At 56.0% G+C, this 20,631-nt stretch overlaps 5 protein-coding genes across 5 annotated transcripts; 3 read left to right on the top strand and 2 right to left on the bottom strand.

Annotated features, from left to right (window-relative positions):
• Window positions 1–1,475: 1,475 nt before the first annotated feature.
• Window positions 1,476–5,152, bottom strand: P168DRAFT_301877 (putative cation channel family transporter; the record flags this gene model as incomplete). Its single annotated transcript, XM_024838580.1, has 3 exons — window positions 5,031–5,152; window positions 3,128–4,939; window positions 1,476–3,076 (listed from the first exon to the last, which is right to left on the bottom strand). Exons 2-3 carry the CDS (start codon window positions 4,773–4,775, stop codon window positions 1,476–1,478), a joined length of 3,249 nt encoding a protein of 1,082 aa, XP_024697944.1. The 5' UTR covers window positions 4,776–4,939; window positions 5,031–5,152.
• Window positions 5,153–6,605: 1,453 nt separating this feature from the next.
• P168DRAFT_324329 (bifunctional carbamoylphosphate synthetase/aspartate transcarbamylase) lies at window positions 6,606–14,152 on the top strand. The gene is made up of 3 exons (XM_024840821.1): window positions 6,606–7,494; window positions 7,567–13,556; window positions 13,611–14,152. The coding sequence occupies exons 1-3, from the start codon at window positions 6,792–6,794 to the stop codon at window positions 13,665–13,667; spliced, it is 6,750 nt and encodes a 2,249-aa protein (XP_024697943.1). The 5' UTR covers window positions 6,606–6,791; the 3' UTR covers window positions 13,668–14,152.
• A 646-nt stretch (window positions 14,153–14,798) lies between these two features.
• Window positions 14,799–16,589, top strand: P168DRAFT_315356 (MFS transporter; the record flags this gene model as incomplete). The annotated part of the gene is made up of 7 exons (XM_024839894.1): window positions 14,799–14,982; window positions 15,034–15,078; window positions 15,143–15,334; window positions 15,387–15,532; window positions 15,583–15,642; window positions 15,690–15,944; window positions 15,993–16,589. 7 exons carry the CDS (start codon window positions 14,799–14,801, stop codon window positions 16,587–16,589), a joined length of 1,479 nt encoding a protein of 492 aa, XP_024697942.1.
• Window positions 16,590–16,743: 154 nt separating this feature from the next.
• P168DRAFT_301874 (alpha/beta-hydrolase) lies at window positions 16,744–18,117 on the top strand. Its single transcript, XM_024838579.1, has one exon. The coding sequence runs from the start codon at window positions 16,907–16,909 to the stop codon at window positions 17,834–17,836; it is 930 nt and encodes a 309-aa protein (XP_024697941.1). The 5' UTR covers window positions 16,744–16,906; the 3' UTR covers window positions 17,837–18,117.
• A 201-nt stretch (window positions 18,118–18,318) lies between these two features.
• Window positions 18,319–20,601, bottom strand: P168DRAFT_263731 (exocyst subunit EXO84). The gene is made up of 3 exons (XM_024834818.1): window positions 20,174–20,601; window positions 18,823–20,104; window positions 18,319–18,768 (listed from the first exon to the last, which is right to left on the bottom strand). The coding sequence occupies exons 1-3, from the start codon at window positions 20,559–20,561 to the stop codon at window positions 18,378–18,380; spliced, it is 2,061 nt and encodes a 686-aa protein (XP_024697940.1). The 5' UTR covers window positions 20,562–20,601; the 3' UTR covers window positions 18,319–18,377.
• Window positions 20,602–20,631: the final 30 nt, after the last annotated feature.

Raw genomic sequence — 20,631 nt, 5'->3', positions numbered from 1 at the left:
CTATTAGACAGAAATAGAATCAACAGAAATCAATAGATACATGCGATTGAGAGTCGATAAGTAGACTCATAGTAATCATAATCATAGTCATAACAAGGACAAACAAGAATACAAGTAACCAGAAAGAAAGTGAGCTGATATGGTCCAGCATCAATCCCCAGATCTATTCCTATTATCGACCGTTATATTGTACCCCATTACTCCGTACTCCAAATCTGACCCTGACTAGTAACCTACAGACTACCGTTTGACTATAATGCTTCTATTCCCCTTTGGGACCCGTTCCAACCTTGGTGGAAAGTCCTGTCATTTACTCTATCCGGCTAGCAATATCTAGTCTGGACCCGCTGCTCGACACCAATCTCGTTCCCGGTCTCCCACGCAAGATTCTGTTTCCTACCCAACCAGGTGGACTACAGAAGAAGGTAGATACAGTCCTTCCCTATACGATTAGCCCATCGGAGATGACTTGCGGAAAGGGGTTCGACGCAACAGTCCGTAGTCACTAGTCAGGACTGGCCAAGTTCAACCTCTATCCTAGACCAACCTCTCTCCCACCACTAGTCCTTCGTAGTCTACTTAGAACAGGTACCTACCGACTAGCTGCTGTTCGGCATAAACGGGTAGTGGACACTGCACTCGGTGTATACCGAGTGTTGCCTTGTTGGTCTCCATTGTTTTTTTCCTTCCTCCTTTTTTTTTTTTTTTTTTTGTAACGGGACAAGATACCTACACTTGCTTCCTCCCGTTATCCTTCAAACTCGGATCCGGATGTGTCTATCCGTTATGCTCTGCAGCCAGACCATAGACAGGGTCTGTTGACCACGCAGCTCCTGTATCGAGGAAGGGACCAGTCAACCAAGTAAACCGACCTCCTATACTCTAGGTTAGATTGACCGTTCGAGTCCCCACTCCCCGCTCAACGACCATACGTACCAGTGCCACAGGTGTATTCTGGAAAAACACATGGAATGGTTCACCCATGACCCACCGATGTTACCCCTGAGACCTTGTTCTCGTCGTGTTATGGCTCGGAGTCACCGGTGGTATCCTGAGTGACCCTCGGATTCGACCCGAGAAGGGACTCGAGAAATATCGCTCATCTCTACTCCATAATCTATCGGTGTCGAAGATATCCAAATGGAAGTAATTTGAGTTTTCCCTTCTGTGTGGAATCGACATCGACACTAAATCTTGTAAACAAGTAAATCAGTCAGATCCTTCCGAACTTCATTGCTCCTTCTGTCAAGCCTGATCGGAAGCTCGATCTCGGAAGTTCGCCGATTGAGCTGTTCATTGTCAGGCTTGCTCCGGTGGTCACATTGTTCGTGGCAGAACATCGCCGCAATACTCACGTAATAGGAACTAAACTTCAGCCAGAGTCAGCTAAGCTGGGTCGTCATGCAAATTTTGAATTCTATAGACAGGCTGAAATGTGTGACATGGGTTCAAACTATGTCAGAAATATACACATGCTAACTACTCCCCCTACTCTTCTTGCCCGACTCTTTCTTCCCGGGCCTCTTCTTCTTCACCACCCCACCCCGGAACTCATCCGGTCGACTCTGACCCCGACTGGTTCCCCCCTGTCGCAAGTCCTTAACCTCGCGGATCACCTCGCGGAATCCTTCTTCGATGTTGTTCATCCGCGCCAGCACCAGCTTGCTCAGCATGTCCTGGTCGTGCGCGCCGTCCCCGCGCTGCATCCCGTATGCGATCTGCGTCGTCCAGCTGGATGGCACCTCCCCGAGGAATCCGTTGACGATCGCTCGGTTGTCGCCGAGGTCTGATCCCAGCGCTTGCAGCAGTGCGGTTTGTCGCCGGTGTCGCTCGTCCCGCGGGTCGAGACCTGCTGGCATGCTGGATAGCGCGGGTAATGACATCGGGCTGGTCGGGCGGATGCTGGGTGGTAGTACCGGCTGGAGTGGCTGTCCGCTGCGCGGGTCGGTGGGATGACCGGTGGATGTGGGGATTCCGACCCCCCCGTGGTCGGGCGTGTCGGCGCGAGGGCGGATGGGAGGTGAGCTCCAGGTCCAGGCTGCGTCGTCGTATATGCTCGGGCCGGGGTTCGTCGGGTAGGGCGCTGTGACGCTGGAGCGGGTGCGCAGGTGGTGGTTTGGTCGAGGGGCGGGACTGGTCTTGCGGGATTTCATCCGGGCGGTTGACGGTCCTGACGGGTAGCCCTTGCGTGTCGCTTTTCCAGGACGCTCGACGGCTTTCGGGCGTGAATGCCCGCTGGCTGGTGAGGCTGGGGCCAGCGCGGGCTCTTGCTCGTCTTCCCAGCCTCCATTGTTGTCGCTCGTCAGTTCATCGTCGCCTTCCATCCCGGTGTGCTGGGAGATCTGCCGCTGCGTCGTGGCGACGAGAGAATGCCGGGTAGGGCGCTGCCGAACTGGGGAAGAGGCAGCATTGCTGATGTGGTCTTCGGGGTTGGATCTGGCGGAACGGCGAGATTCCGTAAAGCTGCGGAGATGAGCCCGTCTTCTTGCAAGGCGACCTTGTGCACCTTTCGGGGTTGTCTCTAGTCGGTCCATCTCATCCGAGTCCTGTTCATCGGGAGGGTGGACCGACCCAGAGCCCATTCTATGCATCCAGTCCACAATCTTGTTTCCCTTGGGGAAAGTATGGTCGGTACCGCCCAGGTCCGGAGAAGCCCGTCGGAATAATTCCTCCAGGGCCCGATCCTTCTGGTACGTTGCCACTGAAGGCTGCCGGGCAAATCGCGGGCCTTGGGAAATAAAAGATCTGATGCGGCTTCGGCGCGGCATCCGCGGTTGGGCCGTAGTGCCCGACTCCGTCAAGCGGATGAGATCCGTTGGCTCAAAGAGTCGGGAACTGAGGATGACTTTCTCATACAAGTAGATGGTCAACAAAATCGGTAGGTGGGTGACTTTGATAATGGTACGGTTGATTTGGACAAAGCGCTGAAAGGGCATGACATAGCGGAGGGGGGTGAGAAGCCACGCGAGAATGTTAGCCGGCGCGATGTAAGAGAAAAGCGCATCCGACTTCACCATGGAGTGGCAGTTGACCGCAAATAAAAACTGATGCTCTTGATCGGCGTTTTGGACAATCCCTAGTCGAGGTTAGAACCATACCACGATCAGGGAAAGTGGGTGCAGCATACGCATGAATGAGTTGGTCAGAACGGTGATGAGGATGGTGACCACGACAAAATGGCAAATGAAAAGGAACACCGTTAGGACCGTTCTCCCCAGAATATTATAGTCATCCCACAACGCCCAGGCGGCGGGGCTGAATCCCATCAAGATCTGAAACAGGGCGTACGCCACTGATCCAGGTGAGTGGTCTTCATGGGTGCCAAAAGACAGCGTGAAGGCAACAAAAAATCCACTACAGGCGATGATTATCAACACGAACACCGCCACCAAATCCGCGGCCATGATGCGAAACGCAATGAGCAACTGCGAAAAGTACCGATAATGATCCAGGATGGAAAAGAGCCGCGGGAAGAGGAGCACTGCGTTGGCCGCTAATATGTCGTAGGCCTGGTCGGCGACTGCTTGACTGCGGGTATACGGCGCGACCGCATAGATGCGCATACAATAATAGCAGAAGAGGAGAAACAAGATCCCTAGATCAAACAAGTTCCAGAAACTCATCAGGTAGAGGCTGAAGCCTTGCTCGTTGAACCCGACGATCTCATCCATCATGAAGCCGGCGCTCCAGAACCAGAAAACAAGCTCCAACGGGGTGATCTCCAGTTTGCGTTGCTGCAACACCGCGAGGAACAGCCCCAGGAGCACGGCGAATGATACCGTAGATAGGAACTGCCGGTACCGAGGCACCCTCAGTCTGGAGAGTTTGCAGAGAGAAGCCTCCCTTGGATTGTACAGTGTCACGGACCGTGAGGGGTCTAGATGGGTTCCGGGTGGGCTGGTTCCTTGACCCCAGCGGCGATTCTGCGTACTCGCTGCACCCCGATACCTCGACCCTCGCCTCTCATCACGCGTGAGTCGCGCTGGACTACGATGTAGGCTGTCTGCGGCGTAATGGAAGACGATCGTGCCGGCCCAGATTGCCCCCAGCTGCTGCACGACCAGCGGGTGAGAGATGAACCGTTTCGCTTGGGCCCGTATCGCTAACTCAAGACACGAGATGCGCGCCACCCCCGCCATCGGTTGGCTCTTCCGCGCGGGAGGTTCGACAGATGGCTGGCCCTGAAGCGGGTAGAACTCGTAGGACAAAGCGTCGATCAGCTCCTCGGTGGAGTACTCCCTCAATAATTTGATGGCGAGCAGCTCGCTCACCATGGCTCGGGTCTGACAGGTGCCACTATTGCCTGGATTGGACTGCGCTTCGCTGATAAATTGGAGACAGTTGGCCATCAGCGCATATAGGGTGGCGCGAGAGAAATGTTGACTCCGGATCCGTTGCTGGATTGGCTTCACCAAGAATTGAGAGATCTGGGGCGAGCGCAACTGATCCCAAGTCAAGGTGGTCTCGCAGCGAGAGACGACCAACGGGCGAATCGCGTGGGTGATCTCAAAGACCGGCAGTGTATCCAAATGTGAGGCGGAAAATATGGGAAGCAGTGGTGTCGACTCCAGGGGAGCACCGTCTTCCTCCTCGTCCCGATCTGCTTCTTGGTCCTCATTCTCTATCCCGTCCAGTTCCCCGATCGCGCCATAATTGCGCCGCGCATACTCGTTTTCTGCTGCAAAGTCTCGTTGTCGGGCGGGGTGCCGGGACGCGAATGGGGAGCGCTCGGGATCGACTCGTCGTTTCTTAGGACGAAGGAGAGAGGCTAACATGATGAAAGTAGACCATGACCTGATATTAAAGCTTTCTTTTTTTCCGTCTCTGCTTGTTTCTTTTTTGTCGATATTTTTCTCCAATGGTTCAACACATCGTGGAGGGCACACTGAGTGGTGGGAGCTTAAGGATCGGACGCGTCGGTGGGGAGCTAACTACTAGTCTGTAGCGAGTGGTGAGCGAGATTGAAAGAAATGGTGATCCCCCATGCAAGAGATCCAAGAAAATATCGGGATAGGTTGGAAATGGCTCACCTGGCTCATCTGACCGAAGGCGAAATTCGCGATGGGGGCAAGTAAGAAGTCTCATTGGCAGGGATTATTGGCGCAGGAATGCGCATGGGCTGGTGGTGTTGGAGGTGGAGGTGGAGGGGGAGATCGGGACGTTGGAGATGGCTTAGAATCAAGGAATGGCCAGGGCAGGGATCGACTGATAACACCCCTGCTTTAGGTATGATCTGCGGGGACTTTTCCCGGCGGCAGCATGGATGAGTTGCAGAAGCAAGAAAGCAGCCTGTAAGCCAAGGAGGAGTCGAAGCTGTTGCATTGATTGCCATTGATCCTTGCATGGGATGTCTTGGCAGCTGAGAGCTCGAGTGGTTGGAGGACTTGATCCCAACCATGGTTCGTTCGGTATGATAGACACGGATTCGTTCATAGACCGTAGGTAGAATTGAGGACCCACGATCATACCAGGTGACAAAGAACCCACGAAGCTCCTGTCACCCTGATGGATTGGAACATTGGAGAATCGAGTTGGTGAGAAACTATATAGAATACAAACGGCACGATAAGACCGCCACACGTGATGTCACGACAACCATCTACAGTCCTCCACAGCAGGAATATGTCAGGTGATCTGTTGGAATCCGCCACGATGTTTTCCTACATGATGTGTTCACCGTCTAGCCAGTATATTCAGGAAGGCTGAGATGGGTGACTCTTTTGCCTTTTTGTACACGAGCGAGCCTGATGATATATATCTGGAGATATATCTGGAGAAGCGGGGTCGACTAAAGCCAATGGCCTGGGAATCATCTAGACAGCGTAGGGAATGATATGTTAACATAGATTAGAGTTGTCTACAGTGTAAGCACCTTATAGTCTGGATGATTGAAAATTTCTCACTACTAGAACTCTCTCATCATCCAGAATATCATGTCTGCCTCGATGCCTGACCGGAGAGTGACCGAGCCCGGACGGAGAAAGAAAACCTGGCCCTCACCGCCTGCCGCAACCAGACGGATTGGCAGGTGAAAGCGGATCCACGGCGAGGATTACCCCGGGATCCTCTCGTGCGATTTGTTCTTTTCTGGGAATGTGGGACTGCTTCAATCTGGACTCTCACGTGCATTCCTTTCTTCTTTTTCTTCTTTTTCTTCTTTTCCTTCTTTTTCTTTCTTTTCTGTTCTTTTTTTTTTTTTTTTGTTTCTTTTTCATGAGCTACCAATCGATTGGTTTATATATTTTCTTAGATGATAAATCAGAACAAAACAAGAGGAATTATAGAATAATACAATTGATAAAGATAAAAGAACACCGGATAGATGATCCATGGAACTGCCATGATGGAATCTCACTAAGTAAAATTTTTTCCTTTCGCGGTGAAGACCGGGGGCGGAATTAGTCATGGTCCCCGCGACCGGTGAGCCCACGGTCCAATCACATCCCCCGCGCCCCTCCGCTGGTTCACAGAATTTTTGTTTTCTGCCGTTCCCGATCCGATGCTTGGGATTCCCGCTCTGGTTCTTCTTTTCCTCCTCTTCTTCTCCTCCCTCTCTCTTCCTCCTTCTTCCTCTTCTCTCTTTTTTTCTTCTCTCCTCTCCTCTCTTCTGCTGTACCCATACCCTTGCAAAAGCAGCAGAAGAAGAGTTTCTTGTCATCGCAATTCGACCCTCCATACCCACGGTCGTTGCTAAAGAATCTTGGACAGCTGCTGATGCTCCGGTAGAGTGTTCCCTTTACAGATCTTGTCCCCGCGAGGACCTTTTGCCCCTCCCCTCACCATTGCCCGCAATGCCTCAATCCGAGGATGTCGCCGTTCCCTCGAGCCCTCTCACCGGAGGGCCCGTGGCGTACACTCAGGCCAACAAGGAATTGTATCCCCTACCGTCCTTGGAGAACACCAATGGCGCGGTGATCCCGCCCGCCTCCTCGCGAGTCCGAGGGAGCAGTGGGAAGATGTTTGCCCTCGAGCTGGAAGATGGAACCGTCTACCAGGGCTACAGCTTTGGTGCGGAGAAGAGCGTGTCCGGTGAATTGGTCTTCCAGACGGGTATGGTGGGCTACCCGGAATCCGTCACCGATCCTTCCTACCGGGGTCAGGTTCTGGTCGTCACCTTCCCGCTCGTGGGTAACTACGGTGTTCCCTCCCGGGAGACCATGGATGAGCTGCTCAAGACTCTGCCCAAGCACTTTGAGTCGACGGAGATTCACATCGCGGCCCTTGTCATTGCCTCCTACGCAGGCGAGGATTACTCGCACTTCCTCGCCCAGTCGTCCCTGGGGCAATGGCTCAAGGAACAGGGCGTTCCCGCTATGCACGGTGTGGACACCCGTGCCCTCACCAAGCGTATCCGTCAGAAGGGTAGCATGCTGGGTCGCATGCTGCTCTCCAAGTCCGATCGGGAGGAGGCCCCGACGGAGAAGGACAGCTGGAGGTCCGTCTTCGAGGAGCTGGACTGGGTTGATCCCAACGTGAAGAACCTCGTGAGCGAGGGTGAGTTTTTACTACCTTTCAATGCAGAAAGAGAAGGAAAAAGGAATCCGATCTGACCGTCTTCTCCAATAGTCTCCATCAAGGAACCCAAGCTGTACTCCCCGCCCGACAATGTTGCCCTCAAACACCCCTCGGGCCGTCCCGTCCGCGTGCTCTGCGTGGACGTCGGTCTCAAGTTCAACCAGCTGCGTTGCCTGCTGGCCCGTGGCGTCGAGGTCCTCGTGGTTCCCTGGGATTATGACTTCCCGACCCTGGCTGGTAAGAACTACGACGGTCTGTTCGTCTCCAACGGTCCCGGTGACCCCGCCACCCTCTCCAAGACCGTCGAGAACCTGTCCAAGGTCCTCGAGGAGGGCCGCACGCCCGTCTTCGGCATCTGTCTCGGCCACCAGTTGATTGCCCGCTCGTCCGGCGCGCGCACCGCGAAGATGAAGTTCGGTAACCGCGGCCACAACATCCCCTGCACCAGCATGATCTCGGGCAAATGCCACATCACCTCGCAGAACCACGGTTATGCCGTGGACGCCGCCAGCCTCACGGACGGCTGGGAGGAGCTGTTCGTCAACGCCAACGATGGCAGCAACGAGGGTATCCGTCATCTGAACCGCCCCTACTTCAGTGTCCAGTTCCACCCGGAAAGCACCCCCGGTCCCCGCGACACCGAGTATCTCTTCGATGTGTTCATCAACACCATCCAGGACACCCTCGCTTCCCCCGACGCGCTGAAAAAGCCCGTGTCGTTCCCCGGCGGTACCAAGGAAGAGAACATCAAGGCCGCGCCCCGCGTCTCCGTCAAGAAGGTCTTGATCCTGGGCAGTGGCGGTCTGAGCATTGGTCAGGCCGGAGAGTTCGACTACTCGGGCAGCCAGGCCATCAAGGCCCTGAAGGAGGAAGGGATCTACACCATCTTGATCAACCCCAACATTGCCACGATCCAGACCTCCAAGGGCTTGGCCGACAAGGTGTACTTCCTCCCCGTCAACGCGGACTTTGTGCGCAAGGTCATCAAGCACGAGCGCCCCGATGCCATCTACGTCACCTTTGGTGGCCAGACCGCCCTCCAGGTCGGTATCCAGCTCAAGGATGAGTTCGAGTCCCTCGGCGTCAAGGTGCTCGGTACCCCCATTGACACCATCATCACCACCGAGGACCGCGAGTTATTCGCTCGCAGCATGGAGTCGATCAACGAGAAGTGCGCGCAGTCGGCGTCCGCCTCCAGCCTGGAGGAGGCCATGCGGGTCGTGGAGGACATCCAGTTCCCCGTCATCGTCCGTGCCGCCTACGCCCTGGGCGGTCTCGGGAGCGGTTTCGCCGATGACATGGACCAGCTGAAGGACCTTTGCACCAAGGCCTTCGCCGCCAGCCCGCAGGTCCTGATCGAGAAGAGTATGAAGGGCTGGAAGGAGATCGAATACGAGGTCGTCCGCGACGCCCAGGACAACTGCATCACCGTGTGTAACATGGAGAACTTTGATCCCCTGGGTATCCACACCGGTGACTCCATCGTGGTCGCCCCCTCCCAGACGCTCTCAGACGAGGACTACAACATGCTGCGTACCACGGCGGTCAACGTGATCCGTCACCTGGGCGTGGTCGGCGAGTGCAATATCCAATACGCCCTCAACCCGTTCTCCCGGGAATACTGCATCATTGAAGTCAACGCCCGTCTGTCAAGATCCTCCGCGCTGGCCTCCAAGGCCACCGGCTATCCTCTGGCGTTCATTGCCGCCAAGCTGGGTCTGGGCATCCCCCTCAACGAGATCAAGAACTCCGTCACCAAGGTCACCTGCGCGTGCTTCGAGCCGTCCCTGGATTACTGCGTGGTGAAGATCCCCCGCTGGGATCTCAAGAAGTTCACCCGTGTCTCCACCCAGCTGGGTTCCTCCATGAAGAGTGTCGGTGAAGTCATGGCCATCGGTCGCACGTTCGAGGAGGCCATTCAGAAGGCCATCCGCTCCGTGGACTTCCACAACATGGGCTTCAACGAGACCAACGCGCTCATGTCCATCAAGGGAGAGCTGCAGACCCCCTCCGATCAGCGTCTCTTCGCCATCGCCAACGCCATGGCGGCCGGATACAGCGTCGATGACATCTGGAAGCTCACCCAGATCGACAAGTGGTTCCTCAGCCGACTCAAGGGCCTGAGTGACTTTGGCAAGCTGATGTCGTCTTACAACGCCAACACGGTGCCGAAGCTCTGGATCCGCCAGGCGAAGCAGCTGGGTTTCTCGGATCGCCAGCTGGCCAAGTTCTTGAGCTCCAATGAACTGGCGGTGCGCCGACTCCGTGTCGAATCCGGCATCATCCCCATCGTCAAGCAGATCGATACCGTTGCGGCCGAGTTCCCGTCGGTGACCAACTACCTGTACCTCACCTACAACGCTTCGGAGCATGATGTGGCGTTCAACGATAACGGGATCATGGTGCTGGGCTCGGGTGTCTACCGTATTGGATCTTCGGTCGAGTTCGACTGGTGCTCCGTGCGCACGATCCGCACTCTGCGTGAACAGGGCCACAAGACGGTCATGGTCAACTACAACCCCGAGACTGTGAGTACCGACTATGACGAGGCCGATCGCCTGTACTTCGAGAACATCAACCTGGAGACTGTCCTCGACATCTACCAGCTCGAAGCCTCGAGCGGCGTGATCATGTCCATGGGTGGTCAGACGCCCAACAACATCGCGCTGCCCCTGCATCGCCTCAACGTCCACATTCTCGGTACCTCCCCGGAGATGATCGACGGTGCCGAGAACCGGTACAAGTTCTCGCGTATGCTGGACCGGATTGGCGTGGACCAGCCGTCCTGGAAGGAGCTGACCAGCATTGAGGAGGCCACCGGCTTCTGCAACAAGGTCGGCTACCCCGTCCTGGTCCGTCCCTCGTACGTGCTCTCGGGAGCGGCCATGAACACCGTCTACTCCGAGCACGATCTGGCCAACTACCTGAACCAGGCGGCCGACGTGTCCCGGGATCACCCCGTGGTCATCACCAAGTACATCGAGAATGCCAAGGAGATTGAGATGGACGCTGTGGCCCGCAACGGTGTCATGGTCGGACACTTCATCTCCGAGCACGTCGAGAACGCTGGTGTCCACTCCGGTGACGCCACCCTGATCCTGCCCCCGCAGGACTTGGATCCCGAGACGGTGCGCCGCATCGAGGAGGCTACCAGCAAGATCGGAAACGCGCTGAACGTGACTGGCCCCTTCAACATCCAGTTCATTGCCAAGGACAACGACATCAAGGTCATCGAGTGCAACGTCCGTGCTTCTCGGTCGTTCCCCTTCGTCTCGAAGGTTATGGGTGTTGATCTGATCGAGATGGCCACCAAGGCCATGATCGGCGCGCCGTTCACCGAGTACCCGCCCGTCAGCATCCCCAAGGACTACGTCGGTGTGAAGGTGCCTCAGTTCTCCTTCTCCCGTCTGTCCGGTGCGGATCCCGTTTTGGGTGTGGAGATGGCGTCCACGGGTGAAGTGGCGTCGTTCGGTCGCGACAAGTACGAGGCGTATCTCAAGGCCCTCCTGTCGACCGGCTTCCGCCTGCCCAAGGCCAAGGTCCTGTTCTCCATCGGTTCCTACAAGGAGAAGTTGGAGATGCTGCCGTCCATCCGAAAGCTGCACCAGATTGGTTACTGCCTGTTCGCCACCGCGGGTACCGCCGATTTCTTGAAGGAGAACGGCGTCCCGGTCAAGTACCTGGAGGTGCTCGCGGGCCAGGAGGACGACATCAAGTCGGAGTACTCGTTGACTCAGCACTTGTCCAACAATCTGATCGATCTCTACATCAACCTGCCCTCGAGCAACCGCTTCCGGCGCCCGGCCAACTACATGTCCAAGGGTTACCGCACTCGCCGTATGGCCGTCGACTACCAGACGCCCCTGGTGACGAACGTCAAGAACGCGAAGATCCTGATCGAAGCCATCGCCCGCAACTACTCGCTCAACGTGCAGACCATCGACTATCAGACTAGCCACCGGACCATCATCCTCCCGGGCCTGGTCAACGTCGCCGCCTTCGTGCCCGACCTCGTGACCCCGAGCTCGCCCGACTTCGAGCGGGTGACCAAGGCCTCGATCGCGGCCGGCTTCAGCATGATCCGTGTCATGCCCGTTGGCGTTGACGCCTCGATCACCGATGCGCGGTCGTTGAAGGTTGCCCAGCAGACTGCCCAGAAGTCTTCGTTCTGCGACTTCAACTTCTCGGTTGTGGCCACCTCGACCAACTCGGAGCAGATCGGCCAGGTGACCGGCGACGTGGGTTCCCTGTTCATCCCCTTCAACCACCTGTCCGGGAACATCAGCAAGGTCGCGGCGGTCACGAGCCACTTCGGCGCCTGGCCCTCGAGCAAGCCCATCATCACCGACGCCAAGTCCACCGACCTGGCCTCGGTGCTGCTGCTGGCCAGCCTCCACAGCCGCAACATCCACGTGATGAGCGTGACGTCCAAGGAGGACATCCACCTGATTGCGCTGAGCAAGGAGAAGGGCCTCCGGGTGACGTGCGACGTGTCGATCTTCTGCCTGTTCTTCTCCCGCGACGACTACCCGCTGTGCAGCTTCCTGCCGTCGGCCGAGGACCAGAAGGCTCTGTGGGAGCATCTGGCGACCATCGACGTCTTCTCCGTCAGCAGCGTTCCCTTCCAGCTCGCCGGTGAGAAGGCTTCTCCCGTGGCCGGCATTGCCGAGTCTCTGCCTCTGCTGTTCACCGCCGTGGCGGAGGGTCGCCTGACGGTCGACGACATCGTGGCGCGTCTCTACGAGAACCCCAAGAAGATCTTCGAGCTGCACGACCAGGCGGACAGCTCCGTCGAGATTGAGGTCGACCGCCCGTACCAGTACCAGTCGGCGGATTGGTCTCCTCTCAACGGCAAGAGCGTGCACGGCTCCGTGCAGCGTGTGATCTTCCAGGGCAAGACGGTCTGCCTGGATGGCGTGGTCTCCCCCGACGCTCCCAAGGGTGCCGACATGTCCGGCCACCGGATCCCGCCGGCGTCCCCCTCTGTCAAAGCTATGTCTCCTATGGTGCATGGCCGCACGGAGCCGTTTGACCGCCGCGGCTCGGTCTCGGGCACTCCCGGCCGGCAGTTGCGCAAGGGGCTGGACCAGGGCATTCCCGCCACCAGCGAGCTCGGACCGCCTCTCTACAACGTCCCGCACGTTGCGTCGCAGCTGACGCAGATCCTGGCGCGTTCGCCGTTCAAGCAGAAGCACGTGCTGTCCGTCAACCAGTTCAACCGGTCGGACCTGCACCTGCTCTTCACCGTCGCGCAGGAGATGCGCCTCGGTGTGCAGCGGGAGGGTGTGCTCGATGTGCTGAAGGGTCGCGTCCTGTGCACGCTCTTCTACGAGCCGTCCACGCGGACGTCGGCGTCGTTCGACGCTGCCATGCAGCGTCTGGGCGGCCGGACCGTGGCCATCGCGACGCAGCACTCGTCCACCCAGAAGGGTGAGACGCTGCAGGACACGATCCGCACGCTCGGCTGCTACGCGGACGCCGTGGTCCTGCGCCACCCGCTGCCGACCAGCATGGAGACCGCGGCGCAATTCTCGCCCGTGCCGATCATCAACGGCGGCAACGGCAGCGTGGAGCACCCCACGCAGGCGTTCCTCGACCTCTTCACGATCCGCGAAGAGCTGGGCACGGTGACGGGGCTGACGATCACATTCACGGGCGACCTGCGGTACGGCCGGACGGTGCACTCGCTGATCAAGCTGCTGCAGTTCTACGACGTGCGCGTGCAGCTGGTGGCGCCCAAGGACCTGTCTCTGCCGGAGGAGGTGCGACAGCAGGTGATCGCGTCTGGGCAGCTGGTGGTGGAATCGGAGGAGCTGACGCCGGAGATCGTGGCGCGGTCGGACGTGCTGTACTCGACGCGGGTGCAGAAGGAGCGATTCGTGGATCTGGGGCAATACGAGCGTCTGAAGAACAGCTTCGTGATCGACAACGCGCTGCTGAAGCATGCTAAGAGCCACATGGTGGTGATGCACCCGCTGCCGCGGAACATGGAGATTGCGGAGGAGGTGGACTTTGACCAGCGGGCGGCCTATTTCCGACAGGTTAGTTTTCCCCTATTCTGCCGTGGTTCGAACGATTTACTAATTGATTTATAGATGCGATATGGGCTGTACTGCCGCATGGCCTTGTTGGCGTTGGTGTTGGCGCCTTAGCTTGTGGATGAAGTCTGTGGCACAGATGGTTGTTGCTTTCCGCCAGATTGTTTGGTTGCAGAATGCCGTCTCGTTAGCTTTGTAGTTTCGCTTGGAGTATTTTAGTCCATGTGATATAGATTAGATGAATTTCCTACATAACTTATTTTATGTATGGTGTATTGTGTGTATTGTGTGGTGTGTGTTATGTGTGTGTTGTGTGTGTGTTGTGTGTGTTGTGTGTGTCGTGTTTTACGTGTGTTGTGTGTGTGTTCTTTGCGTTCAGTGTGTTTTTTGTGTGTGTTCTGTGTTTGGCGTGTTTTATGTTTATGTTTGGCGTGTTCTGTCTGGCGTTCTTTCTTTCTTTCTTTCTTTTCTTATTGATTGTCATCTGGCATGACATCTGGCGCAGGATATGGATATGATCTGGCATGATCTGGGATTGGGATATGGATATTATATGGGATGGATGGATACTACTACGGGATACCCAACTTATAACGGACGGATTGGCGTTGTCGACAATGGCGACTGGACTACGATATCCACCATTGATAATATATTTACTTTACTTATTTGATCCTTTACTTGATTCTTTCTTCATAGATATCTATAAAATGTACGGAGTACTATCTCAAGTCCTGTATACTATACTATACTGGGTACTATCCGCGATCTACCCGATCAAGAACATGATAGGCCAATCCACCACAATCACTCCATCCACACTTTGATGGCGTGATCAGTTCCTCTTCACCTTCTTGAGTATTGACCACTCTCGATCTCTGTTTCGGATCCTGTCCAAGAGAATGACTGGGTAAAGGCAACCCCAATCTCGTCATCGCGGGACCCCATTGCTCATCGTATCTAGTATACTTACTACCAAGATGTAGTAGTATTGTTCTAGCGATGGATGAAATCATCCTTTTGGGCATCTCCGCAAGGATCAGCATGGTTGATACGCTATCGAGGGGTGGTTATCGCGCGAGGGGTGGTGGTGATGGTGTGCTGCCATGTGGTTCTTGCTTTCGATCTAAGGATTGTTGTATCTGCAGGTTGGAGCTCACTTTTTTCACTCTCGACTTGTACATAATACAAATCAATCCTTTGTCAAATCGATCTTTGACGATTGATCAATTACTATACTATACAATGTCACAACCACAGGAGAAGTCAGACCTCTGGGCCAAAAACCCCAATACCTCCAGCGAGAGCACCCTCGGAGATGCAGAACACCAGGATATTAATGAGAAGGCTTTGCTACGGAAGCTTGACTTGCGACTTCTTCCGCCGCTGACTATTCTGTATCTGTTGTCGTTTTTGGATCGGAGTAATGGTATTTCTCCTACATGACTCCTGGGATCGAAGTATATGCTAACTCGAACAGTGGGAAATGCAAAACTGGAGGGGTTGACCGAGGATATCAATATGAGTATGTTACCCATATGTTATTCTACATATGATATATATGAGATATTCTAACATACAATGTAAAGCCGGAAACCAATACCTCACCGGCCTAACCCTCTACTTCATCGCCTACGTCGTCTTCGAAATCCCCTGCAACATCATCCTCAAGCGGACGACACCGCGCATTTGGCTGCCGACGCTTACGTTGATCTGGGGGATTGTGGCGACCTTGCTGGGCGTGGTGCAGAATTACCCTGGGTATTTGGTTTCGCGAACGGGTATGTCTCTCCTCCCGTCTTACGAAGGCCCAGGAGGGACTGACAAACGTAGCGCTGGGTATCGCGGAGAGTGGTCTCTTCCCTGGAGTGGTCTTCTACCTGTCTATGTGGTATAAGCGGAATGAGCAGCATTATCGCGTGGCGTTGTTCTTCAGCGCGGCGTCGTTGGCGGGTGCGTTTGGGGGGATTCTCGCGTGGGTGAGTCTCATGGTATACTTACTATACATAGGATCCTGCTAACAGACTAGGGCATCGCGCATATGAAAGGCGTCGGCGGGTATAACGGCTGGCGATGGATTTTTATCTTGGTATGTTACTGTAACCAGATAATCTGATCTGATACTAATGAGAACAGGAAGGTCTCCTGACGGTGGTCATGTCGTTGGTTGCCTATCTCTGGGTGTACAACTACCCTTCGACAGCCGAGTTCCTGTCCGATAAAGAGCGCGCGTTCATCCAGCACCGACTGAAGACGGATAATGATTCGATCCGAGACGAGGCGTTCTCCTGGTCTGCTGTGGTGGATGCCCTTCAGGATCCCAAGGTCTGGCTGTATGGGCTGGGGTTCCATACTATGTCTCTACCACTATACACTCTGTCTTTATTCCTGGTATGACCCCCTTCCATTCCTTCAATGCACCACTCTAACAAAGTACAGCCCACCATCATCAAAGAACTGGGCTACACCTCCGCAGAAGCCCAACTCCTCTCCGTCCCCCCCTACGCCGTAGCCTTCATCCTCACCATCACCGTCGCCATCCTCTCCGAGAAAACCCAGCGACGCGCCCCCTTCATCATGGGCTCCTCCATGCTCGGCTGCATCGGCTACATCATGCTCCTATCCGACCCCCGCCCCGGCGTCTCCTACGCAGGGACCATCTTCGCCGCCGCAGGCATCTACCCCGCGGTGGCCATCGTGCTCTCCTGGCCCGCCAACAACGTCTCCGGCCAGACGAAGCGCGCCATCGCCAACGCGATGCAGATCTCCATTGGCAATCTGGGCGCCGTGATGGGCACCCAGCTGTACCGGACGGAATATGCACCGCGGTACTTTGTCGGCCATGGCGTTGCGCTGGCGTATCTGGTGGCTAATGTGGGGGTTGTGTCGGTGTTGTGGTGGGTCTTGCGGAGGGAGAATCAGAGGAAGGCGGAGGTGAGGGAGAGAGAGGGGATCAGTGTGGAGATTGGGGATATCAGTGATGCGAAGAATGGGTTCCAGGGGGATAAAGATGTGAGGTGGGTATTTCAGACTTGATCTGTCTATACTAGGAGTGAAATATATGAGTGTTGTTTTATAGTTGAGAGATCATCGTATGGTGTAGATGATAGCGGTGACTTCCATGAGTGAATTCGCCGTTCATTCACTGCCTTCTCTTTCTTCCACTCTCTACTTCTCTTCCTTCTTTTTTCTCTTTCTCTTCTTACTTCCTCTCCCTTTCTATCTTCTCATCTCGTCTTCTCTTCTCTTCTCTACTTCACTTCTTCTCCTCTCCATACACGTCAATCTTAACACTGCTCCTCCATCTCAAATCCTACCTTCCTAACTACATTCTCCATTCATTCAATCCTACAATGCTCCGATACATCTACCTCAAAACCATCGCCCTCCTCCTCCGCACCCTCTCCCGCCTCACGAGCCCCATAACCGCCCACCCGGACGAAATCGAGCACATCCCCTCGCGCGACCCCAACCGCACCATCAAAATCCACATCTACCACCCTCCTCCTCAATCCCCCGTCCAAACCAACAACCAACGCATCCTCCTCAACTTTAGCGGCAGCGGCTTCGTCATGCCCGCCCACGGCCTCGACGACCCCTTCTGCCGCCGCATCAGCTCCACAACAGGCTACACCGTCTTCGACGTCTCCTACCGCACGGCTCCAGAGTATCCATTCCCGGCTGCTCTCAACGACGCTGCTGATGCCGTCGCCTGGACGCGCGCACGCTATCCCAACGCCCGACTCGCACTCAGCGGGTTCAGCGCCGGGGGGAACATCGCCGCTGTCACAGCTACCACCACATCCACTACAACAGATACACCATTCTCGCATCTCATGCTCTTCTATCCCGCAGTCGACATGCGCGCGTCTGACCCCCCCAAGACAGCCCCAGACTCATCCGCCCGTCCGCTGCTCCCCAACTGGATCCTCGTCTTCTTCGTCCGCTGCTACATGGCTGGTTTCAAGGGAGAGGATGTTCCCTCTGCACTGGCTGATCCGAGAGTGTCACCTGGGTTAGCTGACCCTGCGCGGTATCCCCCCGTGTGTGGCATTGTGACTGCCGCGCAGGATACCATGGCTCTGGATGCGGAGAGTCTGGCGGGGAGGATTGAGGAGGCGGGGAAGTCGCTTGTTGTTTGTGAGAGGATGGAGGGGGTGGGACATGCTTGGGATAAGTTTGTTAAGGAGGAGACAGACGGGGAGGGAGAAGAAGAGAGGGGAATACCCTGGGTGAGGAGGGAGAGGGCTTATGGGATTGCGGTGGAGGTTTTGGGGAGATAGTCTCTCTCTTTCACACACACACACACACACACACACACACATACTCTCTCTCTCTCTCTCTCTCTCTCGTTTTATTTCTTTATCTCTTCTTATTGTGTTTTGTTTCTGATTTTATTCTTCACTTGTTCATGGCGTTCCCGATGGAGGTACTTGCTGGGTGGGCTCTCTGTCTTCGGAGAAAAGAAGACTAATGCTGGAACGGAACAAACCGAGGATGGGGTGCGACGGACTAAGTACAATATCAGTATCAGTATCAGTATCAATATCAATATCAATATCAGTAGCTAGTTAAAGTCCCAAAAAACCATGGTCATAGCTACGAGTTACCCCGCCTTCTAGTAATCAGTAACACATGCTGATTCCTGAGGTCGGACAGGACTCCATACTATTCTAATGTCACGTGGGTGGTTGTGGTCCATCCAGGGAACAGCCCTCCTACGTAGACATGATTGTCCACTATACAACAGCAGGTAAAAGAAATAGTGCATTGTAATGCCATATATAATAATAGATCATAAATAATAAGTAATAAATAGATAAATCACCCCTTAGCAGCCTCCGCCAACCCCGAAATCAACGACTCCGACCTCGTCATCTTCGGCCTCTCCCTCTTCTCCTCCCCGTTCACCCCCAACCCCTTGGCCACCAGATCGCCAAAGTCCACCCCCACCTCGGACAGCATACCCGCATGGCTGTGCACGATCTCCAGACACTTGTCCCACACGCTCGTGCCGCGCTGGACGCTGCTTAGTTGCCGCGTTAGCAGCGTGTTGAACCCTTCCAGCTGCCGCATGGCCCAGCCGATGCAGGCGCTGCTCATGGCGGGCGAGAAGCACTGCTGGTAGATGCTGATGGTGTTTTTGATGAGCACGAAGTAGACGTAGGAGATTTGGAAGATGTAGAGGGGGAGGTCGCCTTCGAAGACGCAGGCTCTGGACTGGGTTAGTATGGGTCATGGCTATTGCACCATAAGAGTTTGAACATACCGAATGCGCTTGGTGACTACATCAGACCGTGCATCGAGGTAAGCCTCGCGCGCCTGGTCCTCGAAGCCTAGCCGGCTCAGCCAGGAGACCTTCCGCTGGGTCGCTTGCGGGAAAGAAGGTGTGTCGACCAGCGCCCGCACGAGAACGTCCGCCAGCTTGGCTGCGCGTTCGTCCACCTTGGTGTTGATCACGTCCTGCGCGAACGAGTTGCCCCGCAGGCCGCGCGCCAGCTTGCGCAGGCGCTCGATGTTGGCCACTGACTCTTCAAACCGCTGCAGCGCGATGTCGATGTCCAGGTCGTCGATCTGCGACTCCACCCAGCGGAGGTTCTGCTGCTTCCCGTCGACGTCGATTCGCACCTCCGGCATGTCGCGACCGTCGTCCCCGGTGTCCAAGGCCTCGGGCTGGGGAAGGAAGACGGACTGGCGTCGTCCCATGAACGCAAAGGGGTCGGTGGTCTTGCTCGCTGCCTCGGTCTCCGTGCGGAGCGTGCGACGCAGGTCCTCTACCGTCTTGCGGAACGTCGCGAGGAGCTCGGCCTTGGCCGTGCTGTGCCGCTTGTCGTGGCGGTAGGTGAACGGCTTGGAGCCCACGCGGACGCTGATGGCGTTGGTGATGCCGCGCTCTTCGGCCTCTTCGCGGGCCGGCCCGCTGCCGAGGTGCGCGCCCAGATCGATCATGTCGATGTCCTGCAGGGGCCAGCACTCCTCGGCCACGAGCTTGGTCGGCACGGGGCCGCGGTGGTTCGGGTTGTTCTGGTCGACCCGCTTGCGTTTCTTCGCGGCCACCAGCAGGTGGTCGTTGAGCAGCACGATGTGGACGGGGCGTCGCGGCTTCCACGTGGCAGAGTCCAGCTCGGCCCAGTTGCCCGTCTCCATCACGATATGTCGCCCCGGCACCACGGGGAGGAACTTTTGCGACCCCTCGACCGTCTTCCACAGCGTCTGCAGCTGGACGTTCCACATGCTCTCGAGGTTGGCGACGGAGCTGCGGTTCCCGTTGCGCTTGGGTAGCGGCTCATCGGGGGACTGCGACATGGGGTTCGGGGAAGTGCCCACTGCCGTTTGTCCCAGGGCCGTGGTCAACTCGGCCATCAACGAGCGGAGCGTGCGCATTTCACTCTTCAGCTTATCGGCTTCCTTGCTGATCTTGATGAACTGGGTGCGGTTTTGGTATACATTCTGCTGGAGGTCGGTCGACGTTCGGTTCTTGACTTTTCGTAAGACCTTTTGGTAGTCCTCGATCTCCTCTTCCGAGGCCTTGGAGAGTAGATTGGCCACGTCTAGGGAATGATCATCAGTGAGCGTTGTATTTCACCAATTGGAGGGTGTGGAAGTGATTGTATCCTCACATTTATCGACCGGTAGACTAGGATCTCGCAATGCGTCGAGGTCTACCTGCGGGGGCCCCGACGGTTCCATCGACGGTTTCCGGCTCACCTCCGGCGGGGTGAGGCCATACCCGACCGGCAGGGCTGGGAGCCCCGGCACGGGCGGCGCATTGGCATCGAAGTCCGGGAGTTGATTGAATCGCGTTGAATACCGTCGCTTGACCAGATCGGAGGTCGCATTCTCTTTCGGTGGACCACGGTCTCGCGACCCCGAACTGGTCGAACCAGTCCGTTGGCTAGGATCACCCTTGTTGTTCTGCGGCAGCGGACCCGAGATCGGCTTTGGCGCACTGATCTGAGGACGAGGACGACGCGACTTGCTTCGAAGGGTTAAACCACGTCCTTCCATGTTGACTATTGAGGGGGGGGGGGGGAAGAAAGATAAGAAAGACAATGAGGGATGAGGAAGGGGGTATATC

Source organism: Aspergillus campestris (assembly GCF_002847485.1).
Source record: "Aspergillus campestris IBT 28561 chromosome Unknown P168scaffold_1, whole genome shotgun sequence".
NCBI classification, from domain to species: Eukaryota; Fungi; Ascomycota; class Eurotiomycetes; order Eurotiales; family Aspergillaceae; genus Aspergillus; species Aspergillus campestris.
The sequence above is the reverse complement of the archived record's forward strand: the minus strand, read 5'-3'. Positions and strand labels throughout refer to the sequence as shown.